The 15592-nt window shown below is 46.7% G+C and overlaps 1 protein-coding gene across 1 annotated transcript in view; it reads left to right on the forward strand.

The window, feature by feature from the left end:
- gnat1 (guanine nucleotide binding protein (G protein), alpha transducing activity polypeptide 1) overlaps positions 1-15592 on the forward strand; it is a 71350-nt gene that overhangs the window by 44429 nt on the left and 11329 nt on the right. The window contains exons 2-7 of the mRNA XM_038812347.1: positions 7300-7342; positions 8911-9052; positions 10479-10636; positions 12294-12422; positions 14218-14347; positions 15134-15287. Of these exons, the coding sequence (XP_038668275.1) occupies positions 7300-7342; positions 8911-9052; positions 10479-10636; positions 12294-12422; positions 14218-14347; positions 15134-15287 (756 nt within the window). The remainder of the gene's footprint in view (positions 1-7299; positions 7343-8910; positions 9053-10478; positions 10637-12293; positions 12423-14217; positions 14348-15133; positions 15288-15592) is intronic.

Raw genomic sequence — 15592 nt, forward strand, 5'->3', positions numbered from 1 at the left:
GCCTGCAGCCAGAATGTCCGGTTTCCCTCAGTGACGATTCCCTGGAGTGAAATCTTCAGCTGCGTCCCAAAAACCAGCGGACATCATCACCGATACGGTACAAACGAGAAAGCAAAAAGCATAGGCCGAAGTTTTATACTGCGACGTTCGCAAGCGACCACTTTTAATGAGGCTCCCTGGAGCATGCCTTGAAATCCCAGCCCACGTGGCAAACCTCTCATGCAAACAGTGGGACAGAAAGAATTGTATTTCGCCACACTGTGCTGGATCCACACACAGGTTGTGAGTAAACGTGCTAACCCAGCGCACCCAAATGTGCTCTAACTGCCTCAATGCTGCCTTGCGAGGAAGCACATTCTGTCTGCAAGAAACCCTGATCCCTTTTTCTCTCACATTTGGTACACTCGGTCATGTACACAGAGCTTATGAGGAACCAAAAATAGCCAACAATAGCAAAACGGTTACAGCAGAAACCTGCCCTTTTACTTTTTGTTGTCTGTTAGTAATTATGCCCCAGACCCTTGTTTTAAAGTGGCTGCAGGCAAGAGGATTCCAACTTAGAATAATCAGCATCGGGCAATGCGATGCCCTGCCAAGTCTCTGATCTCTGTACATCAGTGTCTCTGGAGCTGGCTGAAAAGTGTCATTGGCAACCAGATGGGTGACATGGTTGTCTTTGGACTGGTGACAGTGAAATTAATGCTAACCCGCTTAACACTCTGAGGGGGAATGATCCAGGCTGCCCTGGAGCAATGCCAGCTGTCTCTCCTCCCAGACGTCTTGTTTGCCAAACATACTCTTGAGGTGGACAAGAGACACACACACGGCTGCTCCCGTCTCATCATTTACCCCTGGCGTGGCACCTGGGGTGCCCGAAGAACGGGAGATCAGCATGTCCTGAGTTGTGAGCTGGAATTTGGCACAGAAGATGGCACGCTGCCACCCTGCGCTGCCTCCAAAAGCACATCAGCAATTTTCAATACCCCTTCAATTAAAGGGGCGGGAGCCTGCATTCTGGTGAGGCTACGACCAATCTGCCGCACATTCCAGGTGGTAATTTTCCCGCAGCAAGTTCCAGATCTCCGCCGCGATGCCAAGGGAGGAGGGAAAGTGGGAAGCAGAGAAAGAGGTGGCAATTCACCACTGTCCGCCCCATGCACCATCGAGGGAGGAGGGACAGAGCAACACAGGATGGCACTCGAGCAGACTATGGTGCTCGTTACCTAGAACTTGAACTCTGGAAAAGACACATTTCAAATGTTGAGCAGCAAACACTATTGGTAATTACTGTGCTTAGCAGCATCGGTTACCAGAGCAACAGGAACACTTCAAAATGTGTCAGAATAAAATTAATGGAGTCAGACGTGTGTCAGTTTTTAATGTACTGCGCCCTCAACAAAAAAAAACATTTGTGAGCCGAACATCTATTTTTCAACAATTTTTAAATCTTCACTCAGGTCTCCCCACATTAGGGATGTTCGCTGTCAACAGAATCATCCTGAGTGGCCAAACCAGGCCTTTTAGACTTAAAAAAAAATACTTTTAGCTTCATCGCCCTCTCTCGAATTTTCGTCTGATTTTAATTATAATATTCATACTATTCATTGAAAAATGAAAAAAAAATTGGATTTAATTTTAAACAGAAAGGGGAAATTCTGGACGTAAACGGCGGAACAATCTACACCCTCAAAGAGTGCGACATTGCGCGAGTACAGCCTTCATCAGATAAGGTTTCAACTTTCTTTGCTTTTGTTTTAATTTAAATCTCTTGACATGAAATACAATTGGGCCTTTTGACCCATTCCTGCAAAGGCAATTTCAGGTCAGGAAGGAGGTAGGAACATTTCAATTGCACTCAGTTCACCCCGGGGTAAGAAGGGAAAATATACATGGGTTTCATCTCCTCATCATTAGTCAACGGATGTGGCTAAGGTCGCCACAATGTATTCCTGGAGGTTTCATCACAGGGTCTTCTCAATTCTCAATCCATGCCAATACATTACCTCCAACCCCATGTGCTTTCATTTGGCACACTATGTCACACTTTATCAAAAGCTTTCTGAAAATCCAAATCCACCACATCCACTGGTTCACCCTTATCTAGTCTACTAGCTACACCCTCAACAGTTGACTTTGTCTAATCCCGTTGATATTTTCGAAGTGTCCTGTTGTTACACTCTTTATAATAGACTCCAGCATTTTGCCTACTACTGATGTTAGACCAACTGGTCTGTAATTCCCCGTTTTCTCCCTCCCTTTTTAACTAGAGAGGATTACATTCCTCTCCCTCCAATCTGCCGGGATTGTTCCCAAATCTACAGAATTGTGGAAGAGGACAACCAACATAAACATACATAGACATAGAACAGTACAGCACAGAACAGGCCCTTCGGCCCTCAATGTTGTGCCGAGCCATGATCACCCTACTCAACCCACGTATCCACCCTATACCCGTAACCCCCCACACCATTAACCTTACTTTTATTAGGACACTACGGGCAATTTAGCTTGGCCAATCCACCTAACCCGCACATCTTTGGACTGTGGGAGGAAACCGGAGCACCCGGAGGAAACCCACGCACACAGGGGGAGGACGTGCAGACTCCACACAGACAGTGACCCAGCCGGGAATCGAACCTGGGACCCTGGAGCTGTGAAGCATTTATGCTAACCACCATGCTACCCTGCTGCCCATGTCCATTATTTCCATGGCCACCACCTTTAATATCCTGGGGTGTCGATTATCAGGCCCTGGGGATTCATCAGCTTTCAGTTCCATTGATTTCTCCAGCACTATTTTGTTGTAGGTTTACTACTTTCCTTCAATTCCTCCATCTCACCAGACCCTTGGTTCCCAGCATTGCTGGGAGGTTAATTGTGTTTTCTTCCGTGAAGACAGAACTAAAGTTGTTGTTTCATTGCTCTGCCATCCCCTGGTTCTTTCTTCTAAATTCTCCTGATTTGGACTTTCAGGAACTGTCATTTCTCTTTCCTAATCCTTTCATTTTTTACATGCTCTTACAGTCCCCTTTCATCTTACTTGCAAGACAACTCTCGTACTCTTTATTTCCCTCTTAATGACTCTCTTGGTCCTGAATTCTGTGCTGTTCCCATCTTCAACTTGCTGTTTTTTCCAGCAGGGTAATAGGATTCCTAACACAAGGACTGGTGAGAACAAAGAACAAAGAAAAGTACAGCACAGGAACAGGCCCTTCGGCCCTCCAAGCCTGTGCCGACCATGCTGCCCATCAAAACTAAAATCTTCTACACTTCCGGGGTCTGTATCCCCCTATTCCCATCCTATTCATGTATTTGTCAAGATGCCCCTTAAATGTCACTATCGTCCCTACTTCCACCACCTCCTCCGGCAGCGAGTTCCAGGCACCCACTACCCTCTGTGTAAAAAAACTCGCCTCGTACATCTCCTCTAAACCTTGCCCCTCACATCTTAAACCTATTGCCCCTAGTAATTGACCCCTCTACCCTGGGGAAAAGCCTCTGACTATCCAAGGTATCTCAGCTGGTTAATCAGGATGTGGGCCATCAGGATTGGTTAATCAGGATGTAGGCTATTAGGATCAGGACTGGTTAATCAGGATGCAGGCTATCAGGATTGTTTAATCAGGATGTAGGCCATCAGGATTGGTTAATCAGGATCGGTTAATCAGGATGTGGGCCATCAGGATTGGTTAATCAGGATTTAGGCTATTAGGATCAGGACTGGTTAATTGGAATGTAGGTTAGCAGCATTGATGTCGGCTATTGCGGATGATACGATTGTGGTGGATCGTATCTGAAACAACGACAAATCAGACTACAGAAGGGAGATAGATCACTTGGTTGCATGGTGTACCGAAAACAATCTCTCTCGAAATGTCAGAAAGACCAAGGAACTGATCATCGACTTCAGGAAGTGTAGCTCTCATCTGCATCAATAGCTCCGAAGTGGAGATTGTCAATAGCTTTAAGTTCCCGGGTGTCCCAGGAAGCAAAGTACTGTACACACCCCTGTCAGCATCAACGGGGCCGAAGTGGAGATTGTCAATAGCTTTAAGTTCCCGTGTGTCACCATCACCAACTGTCTGTCCTGGTCCACTCATGTTGATGCAACAGTCAAGAAAGCCCAACAACATCTCTACTTCTTATGGAAGCTAAAGAAATTCGGCCTGTCTGCATCGACTCTCACAAACTTCTACAGATGTGCGATAGAGAGCATCCTATCCGGCTGCATCACAGCTTGGTATGGCAACTGCTCGATCCAAGATCGCAAGAAACTGCAGAGTGTGGTGAACTCAGCCCCAACGTATCACACAAGCTTGCCACCCTCACATTGATTCTGTCTACACCTCCCACTGCCTCAGGAATGCAGACAGCATTATCAGAGACCCCTCCCACCCAGGCTTTGCCTTCTTCCAGACCCTTCCATCAGGCAGAAGATACAGAAGTCTGAAGGCCCGCACATCCAGACATAGGAACAGCTTCTTCCCCACAGCTACTAGACTCCTCAACGACTCTCCCTCACACTGATCTGTTTCCTGTAAGAACATTATTCATGACGCCCTCTGCTGCTCTTGCTCATGTATTTGCTTTGTTTGGCCCCTTGTTCCGCACTGTAGCCAATCAGTTTGTCAATGTACTATTTGTCAAAGTACTCTGTCAATTATTCTTTTTTTGTCGACTGTATAAGTGCAGTGTACGTTCCCTTGGCCGCAGAAAAATACTTTTCACTGTACTTCGGTACATAAGACAATAAATCAAATCAAATCAAAGGACCAGGACTGGTTAATCAGGATGTAGGCTAATCCAGCCAGCCTACAAAATCCATAACAAAAAGAAAAATACTGCAAATGCGGGAAATCTGAAATAAAAAGGTACTGGAAGCACTCAGCAGGTCAGGCCGCATCATTGGAGAGAGAAACAGAGGTAATGGTTTGAGTTCAACATGAATCTTCTTTGGAACATATTGTTCGTCACAAATCCATACTGCGGCTCGACTGCACCAACACATTGCCTCAAAAAGAACTAATCACTGAACTTCGCACACTGCAGTACGTTTATCTGTGTTTTGAGTTCCAGACCAGGAATTTTACCTCATAAAAGGATCACTGCGATTTAGTCTTTGTGTGATTCAGGCACGTGATCTAACTGAGGAACAACATCTTTCCTGTCAACCAATAGCGCTGAAAACAGATGAACTGACTTTTCAGCTCATTACCACTTAAGGTGTCTAAAATGGTTGCTGCAACACAATAGATACAGCATTTCAAATTGATGCATTGTAAATGAAGTGCTTTGAGATGCTTCTGAAAATGTGAAAGCCTTTTCAACCCAATATTTAATCCAACCTGATTCTCCTATGAAACCTCGGGGATGAATTGTGTGGCAGTGTTGGCCCTGTGTTTGCAAGCTTTATCATGAATGTAAACCTGACACTCGCTCATCCCGGTATACTTGGTGAATCTATTTTTGAAACAATCGGGCCTTGTCTTCCTGCCTCGGGATGACATGAGCCAGAACAATGCTATTGGAAGTTGGGGCTCTGATCAATGTGTCTCTGCACAGCTGGCTTCAGCTGCCCCAAGAATCTCAACCACAACTTAGAAAAATACCCAATCTACTCAAGCGGACTGGGTCTCTCGCCATGTCATAGCCAAGCTGAAATGAAAAAGGCATTTTGTGCCAGTGAGATGGCATGGTGATCTCCTGGGTATCAGGTACTAGTGGAACAGGTGGGCAACCCACTGGAACAACCTCCATAAGAATAGTCATTGTCCTCCAACAAGTCATTCTTTGTGTAAAGCATTTAAGACTTATCAACAAAATAAGGCACCACAAAGATGCACATTATTCATTGTTATGGCATGTAACAGAGCTGGACCAGAGAAATTCAAATACTGTCTGAAATAAAAGCTGACTCCTCTCTAATGGTTTGTATTTTGATGCATAAATTGTTACAGTACATGAACATGGGAGAGTTTGGGAGAAATGTGTGACAGAAAATATTACTTTGAAGGGATAATTTGCCACAATATTGTTGGTGCGTCAGATGGTGCCTCCGAGGAAAGTGAAAGGTGGGTGCCGCAACGCAACAGCCAACACTCGGAAAGTAGTACTTACCAGCGACATTCCTGTCATTTTTCCCCACCGTTGCCACAATGTTTCCTTTCACTGGGCATGCATTCCAGGAGAGAGAGCAGGTGGGCAACAGGGCAACTGGACCCAGGCTCTTTGACAACAACGTCCGAGGATTGGGGACCAGGAGACGTACAAGAGTGAGCAGGGGTTTGGTGGTGGGATGACTTTTCTTGGGAGTCCTGGTTATTGTCCCACTGCCCAGTCAATTGTCCAAGCAAACAGCGCACTTGCAATAACTAGACTGCCAACAAAGGCTGGTATCAACACAATACTGATGGTGTCGCTACTTTTGTTTCTGTACAGGCGGTACGGCGGCACAGTGGTTAGCCTTGCTGCCTCACGGTGCCGAGGCCCCAGGTTCAATCCCGGCCCTGGGTCACTGTCCCTGTGGAGTTTGCACACTCTCCCCGTGTTTGCGTGGGTTTCGCCCCCACAACCCAAAGATGTGCAGGGTAGGTGGATTGGCCACGCTAAATTGCCCCTTAATTGGAAAATGAGTGATTTGGATAATTTTTCAAAATCTTTTGTTTCTGTAATGCACACTGAAACCACCTAGGGGCAGAATGCAGTTACTGCACCAATTTGGTTTCTTTTTATTCTTTCATGTGTGGCGCTAGCAAGGCCAGATGATCCCTAATTTGCCCATCCCTAATTGCCCTTGAACTGAGTGGCAGTTAGGAGCCAACCACATTGCTGTGGATCTGGCGTCACACATAGGTCAGATCAAGTAAAGATGGTAGATTCCCTTCCCTAAAGGACATTATTGAAGGAACCAGATGGGTTTTTCCAACAATCGGCAATAGTGATCCTTGGATTACTAGTCCAGTGACATCACCACTGACTGGCCCTCTCCTATCAGTTTGATAGAAATTGGGTGAACAACATCAAGATTGGCCCCGGAAAGGGAGAAAAATGAAGTGATGTGGGAAAAGGGCCAGAGAGTGAAGCTCGCTAAATTGTTCTGAGAGAGGTGGTTAAAAACTCAACGGCTCGTTCTATGATTTTAACTCCCTTACATTTAATCTGCTGCTTTTGGTTCCTCAAGCACTGAAAGGCTAGCCAATGCTTACAGATTTAAAAATATTTCTCCTGCCCCATAACCTGTGCGATAACATTGGAAAAAAAGACTTTAATACCTTCCTAACCACATCTCTTCTCTTCCAGGTGCTGGAGAATCTGGCAAGAGCACCATTGTTAAGCAGATGAAGTAAGTTATTGTCTTTTTCTTTTGAAAATAATTTTATTGTTAAATTGGGAATGGATAAAAGTCACATTGGCATGGCAGTGCCTAGTTTTCAATTGCCAGTTAGAATGTGAGCGTTGGTGTTACTGGAAGGCAGGCAGTAAGAAATTGGGCTCTTTGACTTTCCAATTCAGGTGTATTCAGGCCAGTTTCAATGTGTATTTTGGAGCGAATACTACGGTTCTCGACTCTGGTTCTGGACTCCTTTCACTGTGGAATTTGGTTCTCTCTTTGCGGACAGATTGTTTGATTTAGGACGAGGGCAATATCTGGGTCCTGACCCCGCACCCTCATTGCATCAACGTCTGAGGCCTGACGTGATTTTTGAACTGCTCCCCAAGCAGTGGCCTGAGTGACGGCTTACTGTCCAGCTATGGAAGATGGGTGAGCTCCCTCAGGAGACACTCCAGTCCTGAGAGTCCGACAGCCCCAACAACCAAAGTGAGGCTACCAAAGTTGACAAGGGAGGGGGGGGGGGGGGGGGGGGGGCATCTCAAGAAGAAGGCCTCTGAAGACTTTTTAAATACAGATTAAATTTACGGCAGCCACAGGTACCAGATCTGGCGGGGAATCCCATCCACAGGGTAACCTAACCTGCAATTAGTTTATATCTAACAGATGTGGTCACAGGGTGGGGTTAAAAAAGTTATTTATCAGGCCAATGTCACTTAACATGTGGCCAATAGCATTAAAAGATTGCGATAATCCAAAACAAAAACATGGATTCCATCCTAGCAGACATTCCCCATCAGAAAACGTGCCAGTAAGCAAGGTTCCTCCAGTAAGAGAGATGGTAGCGCAGTGATAGAATTACCGGATGGGTTAGACCAGTGCATCTCAAACTATCTGATGTGGCGTACCGGCAGTTTTTTTTTTCAATGTGCCAGGGACCGGTGAGCGAAACAAGCCAATCCAGGATTACTGTCTCTTTCCTTTCTGGAAACACTCCAAGTACCGGCAGACGATGGCTCGCGTACCGGTGCCGGTACGCGTACCACACTTTGAGAAGCACTGGGTTAGAGGACCAAAGCCCTGGAGAGACCAGTTCTCAATCCCCCCATGGCAACAGGAGAAATGTAATTAGTAGATCTGGAATGAAAATATCATTAACGGTGACCAATGACTGGAGTGTTGCAAAAAAAAAAAACATCTGGTTCACTAATTCTCTTCGGGGGGGAGGAAATCCTGTCACCCTTATTTGGTCTGCCTGTGTGTAACTCTAGTCCAGCAGCAACATAGGTGACTCAGAACTGCCCTCTGAAATAGCCTAGTACGTTGTTCAGTGGTAGGCAGTTGACCATCACCAAGATGTTATTGGCATGCATCTCGGCACAAGTGCAGGATTTGTTTTGTACACAGGATGATTTGGTACCAATAAACATTGGTGCGGATAATTTGAATGAGTGCTGCTTTCATTTAAGCTCGCAGACACCCGACTGTGCCACAGTTAGATATACTGAACATTCGACTAAGTGCCTCATAATGCGGTTACGTGCAAAACTTAAATCCTTGTGTACTCTGTTGCTTGACAGAATTATTCACCAAGATGGCTACTCCCGTGAGGAATGTCTCGAGTTCATCAGCATCATCTACAGTAACACCTTGCAGTCCATGATGGCTATTGTCAAAGCAATGACCACACTGAGCATGGGATATGGAGACAGTGCCAGACAGGTCTGTAAAACCATAGAATAGAATTGTCGTCGCCCAGAAGGAGCACACTCAATTAACCATGTCCCTGCTGTCTCTCTGTAAGAGTCGTTCAGTTAGCCGCACTCCCCACCCTTTTCCCGATAACCCCACAAATATTTTCTCTTCAGATAATGAACCAAATCCCGTTTGAAAGTCCCAATGATTCTGCCTCCACCACACGAGGCTGCACATTGCAGATCCCAAACACTCACTTCCCTCTTGTGGCCTCTGGGTCTTTTGCTGCTCACCTTAAATTGGTGCCCTCTGATTCTCAACCCTTCTGAGAAAAGTCACAATCAGCACAGTGCCCCGTGTGGTAAAGGTGAACTCTGCAATCACATGTGTAGCAGTCATGCCCAGTCCCCTATGCAGCATCATTTACTCTGTGACCCCACGGCCAACAGTTTGCACTGTAATCCCTCTATGCCTAATTATCACATTTAGAGATGCTGTGGTGCAGTGGGTAACATCCCCACCTCTGAGTCAACTAGCTCCAGGTTCAAGACCCACTCCAGCAGTTTTGTGGGCATGGCAAAACAGGTTAATTGTTAATCTTTAACGCCTTCCAGTATACCCATGGCAGGCAGTAACATCCTAGTCAGATGAGCCAGAGCAATGTGGTATCTCTCTGCATTGCAACATGCTATTCCACACAGAATTTAAAATGGAGCAAATAAGTATCGTCGTGGGCCAGGTTCCAGGGAGTGTGGGGAAGGGGGAGGGGTTTTCTTCAAGGACTGCCATGGATTATTTACCATCAAATTGACGGAGGACCACGGACTTGTCCCTCAATTTGCATTTATAATCAGAGGTTGAACTACCATGCGCTCAAGAATAATCTCACAAAAGACTATCACAAACACAATGGCCCGAATGACCTCTTTTAGTTCTGTACCATTCTGTAGTTGATAGCTTCCGGGGGGGGCGTTGGTTTTCTGGGTTGGTTGTGGGGAGTGAGGGGGCGGGGTGGAGGGGGGACTCTGACCCCCACGTCAGGCTGTACCTTAACTTAGCTCCTCCCGGGCAGCACGGTGGCGCAGTGGGTTAGCCCTGTTGCCTCACGCCGCCGAGATCCCAGGTTCGATCCCGGCTCTGGGTCACTGTCCGCGTGGAGTTTGCACATTCTCCCCGTGTTTGCGTGGCTTTCGCCCCCACAACCCAAAGATGTGCAGGTTAGGTGGATTGGCCGCGCTAAATTGCCCCTTAATTGGAAAAATTGAATTGGGCACTCTTAAATTTTTTTTAAAAACTTAGCTCCTCCCCACAACAGCAAGCCTGAGCTAGGGAAGCCGCTGCAGAAGGGCGCACGCTGGCACCGAGCCACTTTTTCCTGAAGCGGTAAATCTGGGTGCAGCGGCCTTTCTGCTATATCAGACAACAAATCCTTGTGAGTCTCACTTTCCCACAGGATGATTCTCGCAAACTGATGCATCTCGCTGACACGATTGACGAGGGGACCATGCCAACTGAGCTGTACGAAATTATCAGCCGTCTCTGGAAGGACTCCGGCATCCAGTCCTGCTTCGATCGAGCCTCCGAGTACCAACTGAATGATTCTGCTGGCTAGTAGGTGGTCCCCCCTTTGTTTTATTACCTCTGTAGCCAAACGCAACAGTGAAGCTGGGAAGGGGAAAGAAGCAGCCAGCTTTGCAATAGTCAGGCCCTTGACTCAGAAACAGTCGAACCAGTTGTTAATTGCTGGAGGCAAAATGGCTGCCACGATTGCCAACAGAACAAGGCCAGCTGCGCTCCGAAAGTCAGTTGGTTGCGTGAATGCGTCGGGATTTTTTTGCCTCGTTAGGACGTCCTCTGCCAACAGATGGCGCAACTGTACTTTATAAAACTCTTGACAGCACAACTGCGCCATCTACCAGTAATAAACAGCTACTACAGGAGCAAAGACAGTTTTACACGGGCAACGTTGTACATGCCCAATTGACCTCAAGGTGGCGGTAGAAAGATGCTTTTGTGAAGCACTGCATTTGTACCCTCATAGTAGCAGTTCGTTAGAACTGAGTGGTTTACCTGGCCACCCCAAAAGGCTAAGGGTTAAGAGTTAACCTCACCACTTTGGGCCTGACCCTGACCGGGCTGGGTAAGGATGGCAGATTCCACTCCCTGAACGACATGAGTGAGCCAGATGGGTTTTTTTTTACCACAATCTGGTAGTTTAATGACCGCTATTAACAAGGCTAGCTTTTTATTCCAGATTTTATTCAGTGTATTGAAACCTACCCAGTTGCCATGGTAGGATTTGAACTCATGTTCCCAGCGCATTAGTCATGGGCTCCAGATTGCTCGTCCAATAACATTACCACTGTGTTACAGTGGACCCTGATTAAATTAATTGCAAATTTAAAAATTCCAAATACACCTTGCGGTATAAGAGGGATGAGAAAGAATTGGGCATTGAACAGGAACCGGATTCGTGAAGGTTGATCAGTAAAGGAAAGGTCAGGGTGGTGAGCTTGGAAATGGCTCCAGGTGTAAAGAAAGGTGGTATTTATGCAGCACCTTTCAAATCCCCGAGGTGTCCCGACCTATTTTTAAATGACAATGACTGTGTTTTGCAGCAATTGGATTGCATACAGCAAGGCACCACTAACAGCAAGTGGAGTAAATGGCCAATTAATTTGTTAGGGTGTCATTGTGGAATCTTAAGATTCCCCGATCTTTGAAATTGCCAAAAGGATATTTAATCTTCAAACACAGCAAACAGACAGCCATTGGCTGAACATCTTGCTGCCACTGAGCCAAGCAAACTTGTGGATAGTGACACCGCCAGATTCAGAAATGTGGCGCTAACAATTGCACTCAAAGACGAGAGACATGTACAATCGAGGCTTTATTGCTGTGTGATGCTATTCCTCCGGCTGCAACTGTAGACTAGGGTCTGAGTGACTGACACGCATATTTATACACAAGCTCCCTGTGGGCGGAGCTAGTCGGCAGGGGCTTACCGAAGGAACCTGTATTACAGGTACAGCCACACATCCCCCTACTGCAAGTATGCATATCTACAGTGGTGATCACCACAAGAATTAAAACCAAAAATTGCAGGCTCCAGACTAACTGCATCAAAGAAAGGGAAGAATCAAAATGATGTCCTGTTCTGCCGTCCCTTTGGCTCCCCTTGTCCCACCTTCCCAGGATAATTGTTGGCATTTCATCCGATTTCTGGTCGCTGACTCTTGCTGTTTTCCCTTTAATTTGACTGCTCCAGCTACCTTAATGACTTGGATCGGATTGTCCAGCCTGGCTACCTCCCCACCGAGCAGGACGTGCTGCGATCAAGAGTGAAAACCACCGGTATTATTGAGACTCAATTTGGATTGAAAGATCTCAACTTCAGGTACTGAAAATGGGGTTTAAAAGTGGGTTAACGTTTCCCAGTCTGCACACCTATCCTAGTCAGTGGGTAAGCCTTTCAGGAGAAGCTACTGTCTCAGAACTAAGGGATACAGGTTAGAAATAAATAAGGGGTCTCCTATGTAAGATGGAGGCGAGAAGATTGTCTTCCAGTTCATCTTATTGAACGGTGAAGCTGGTTCGAGGGGCCAAATGGCCGACTCCTGCTCCAGATTTTGTTTGTTTGTATGCAACAACAGCTCAGCTGATTGGACAAAGCAACTTAGCCAGGATCATGATGTTTCTCCCAGGTCGGAAAGGCGAATGCTCAGTTAAGGCTTGAGATACACTCAATTACAACTCGAGAGAGATAATTGGTAATATAAAGGCTTTAATTAGCAGAGAACCAGACAGCTGCCGAGAAATGTGCTCACTGCACACTGCCCAATGGACAATACCTTACATATGGCTCCCTGGAGGGTGGAGACGGCACAAGGCTCAAACTGATAAACTTCATTCCCCTCCCCCCATAAGAGTTTTTTGTATTGCGAATCTGTGGCAGCTAACTCATTGCACTCAGTAAACATAGAAATTACTGGGCTCTCACAGGCCACCGAAACACTTAGTTTGCAGGTCAGATCCTTTGGGTGTGAAGAGAATTGTTGTTGGGTTCAAGTTTTCCGGAGCACACAAGTCCTCCCAGGTAGACAGGTCACAGAGCATCACTACCAAACTGAAGGGTATAGTTAACGGCGACAAAATATATGCTGATGTTCACAAACGTGCAGACTGGGTGTGTAAATGGCAAATGAAAATCAATATAGCTAAGTGCGAGATGTTGTATTTTGGGGGAATGAGACCATCAATTCCTTGGAAAACGAGAGTCCAAACTTCTTGGCTTTGTCTCTCTCTGTCTCTCCCTCTCCCATTCGCCAATCCCAGGGAAAACCCCCACATCCCCTGCCCCTGCCTCCCCCCCCCCGCCCCTGCCTCCCCCCCCCGCCCCTGCCTCCCCTCCCCCCCCCCCCCCCCTGCCTCCCCTCTCCCCCCCCCCCCCCCCCCCCACTCAAGGGACTACACCCCTGACAGTAACTACCCAACTCTCAGGATTTCCCCCCACACCCCATGGGGATTCTTCCTCACCCACCTCCAAAAGGACAACCCCCCCCCCTCAACCCCTCCACCAGGGCCAAATGTTGACCTTCACCACTCCTACTGTCCCACTCCGCCACTCAACCCAAGTCTCACACAACAACCCCCCCCCCCCAACCCCGACCTGACCAGCCAGCAACCCTCCAATATCACCCATTTACCTTGTTCACTTACCAGAGCCGTAACTAAGGGGACGGCATTTACTTACCTGCGAATCTAAAAGCCTCAGCACTGGGGCCCAGGGAGACGCTGGTTACGCTACCCAGGTCTCACAGGGCCAAGTTGGAAGGTTGGGCATGTTAGGATCACTTGGATTTTAAAGTAAGGATTCCAAGCGACGGATATCAACTGCTGCTCCATTGGAAGTTACAGCCCATTGTATAACATTTAACTGAAAGTTTAGTTAACGTTTGTTACCTGTGTGTTCACCATATTAAAAGTTTATTATCTTCTTTGTCCCTTCATAACTGGAAAAGCAGTTAGATCGAATTACTTCACAAATCATATTTTGCTCAGAAGGGTCACGTTCCAAGCATAATCGTCATTACTTTGTGCACTTCAAGATCTGGGGTGTTAGTGCGAGGGAGTGGAATTTTTCCTCACTTCAGGTTCAGCCAGCCTTCATTTCCCTTCTGTCCTCTCCGCAGAATGTTTGATGTGGGCGGTCAGCGCTCTGAACGCAAGAAATGGATCCACTGCTTCGAAGGTGTCACCTGCATCATCTTCATCGCTGCGCTCAGCGCCTACGACATGGTGCTGGTGGAGGATGATGAAGTGGTAAGTGGACACATACTTTGAACATGACCCTCTCGCCTATCTTGGGAAACTGGGCGAGTGGGTGGAGAGAGACAGATTTTCTCCCATCTCCAACCACAGGTCCCACTGCAATCGTCATGGAAGCACGTCGGTTTGCTAAACATGAAAATGTTTACATATTTAAAATAAACCTCAGGAAATGATCATAGGAACTTAGGAGTTCTAAAACTAAGCAAAGCCTAGCAGAGGGAACACATTGGCACAGTGGTTAACACTGCTGCCTCACAGCAGCAGGGTTCTGCGTTTGATTCCGAACTTGGGTGACCATCTGTGTGGAGTTTGCACGTTCTCCCCGTGTGTGCGTGGGTTTCCTCCATGTGCTCCGGTTTCCTCCCACAGTCCAAAGACGTGCAGGCTAGGTTACGCAACAGGGCGTGGGAGTGGGCCTAGGTAGAGTGCGCTTTCGGAGGGTCGGTGCAGATCCGATGGGTCGAATGGCCTCCTTCTGTACCATAGGGATTCTATGGAAAAGGAGGAATTGATCATTCAGTCCCTCAAACCTGTTCTGCTATTCAGTTAGATAATAGCCAATCTACACATCAATTGCATAACTGTGTGTGATCCATAGCCCATCATATCTTGCCTAACAAAAATCAATCAAGGTCAGCCTTCAAAATTCCAGTTTTCTTTTTGGAGAGGAAGTTTTAGATTGTCACTGTCCTTAAATAGTCATGGCTCTAATTTGAATATTACTCAAATCAGCTTAGTTTCTTTTCTAACTTTTCGACCACTGTTGGTGAATTACAGAATCGTATGCACGAGAGTCTGCACCTCTTCAACAGTATCTGTAATCACCGTTACTTCATCGCCACCTCCATCGTCCTCTTCCTCAACAAGAAGGATGTGTTCCTGGAGAAGATCAAGAAGACCCACTTGAGCATCTGTTTCCCAGACTATGATGGTCAGTCCAAATTCATCTCGCCTTCTTGCATTTCCTCACATTTTTCACAGAGCTCCAATTGAGTGAATCAATTTGGCAAAATAAAACAGACTCGTCAGCAACGACACACACGCAACATCAGTGCCAACTTTCAAACACCATCCTGCAAAAGTACAAATTCCAGTCTTCATTTAACAATTTCCCGTACCAGCCTCCCCGAACAGGCGCCGGAATGTGGCGACTAGGGGCTTTTCACAGTAACTTCATTTGAAGCCTACTTGTGACAATGAGCGATTTTCATTTCATTTCATTTCAACTGGCTGTTT

This window comes from Scyliorhinus canicula, chromosome 11 (assembly GCF_902713615.1).
Source record: "Scyliorhinus canicula chromosome 11, sScyCan1.1, whole genome shotgun sequence".
NCBI lineage: Eukaryota > Metazoa > Chordata > Chondrichthyes > Carcharhiniformes > Scyliorhinidae > Scyliorhinus > Scyliorhinus canicula.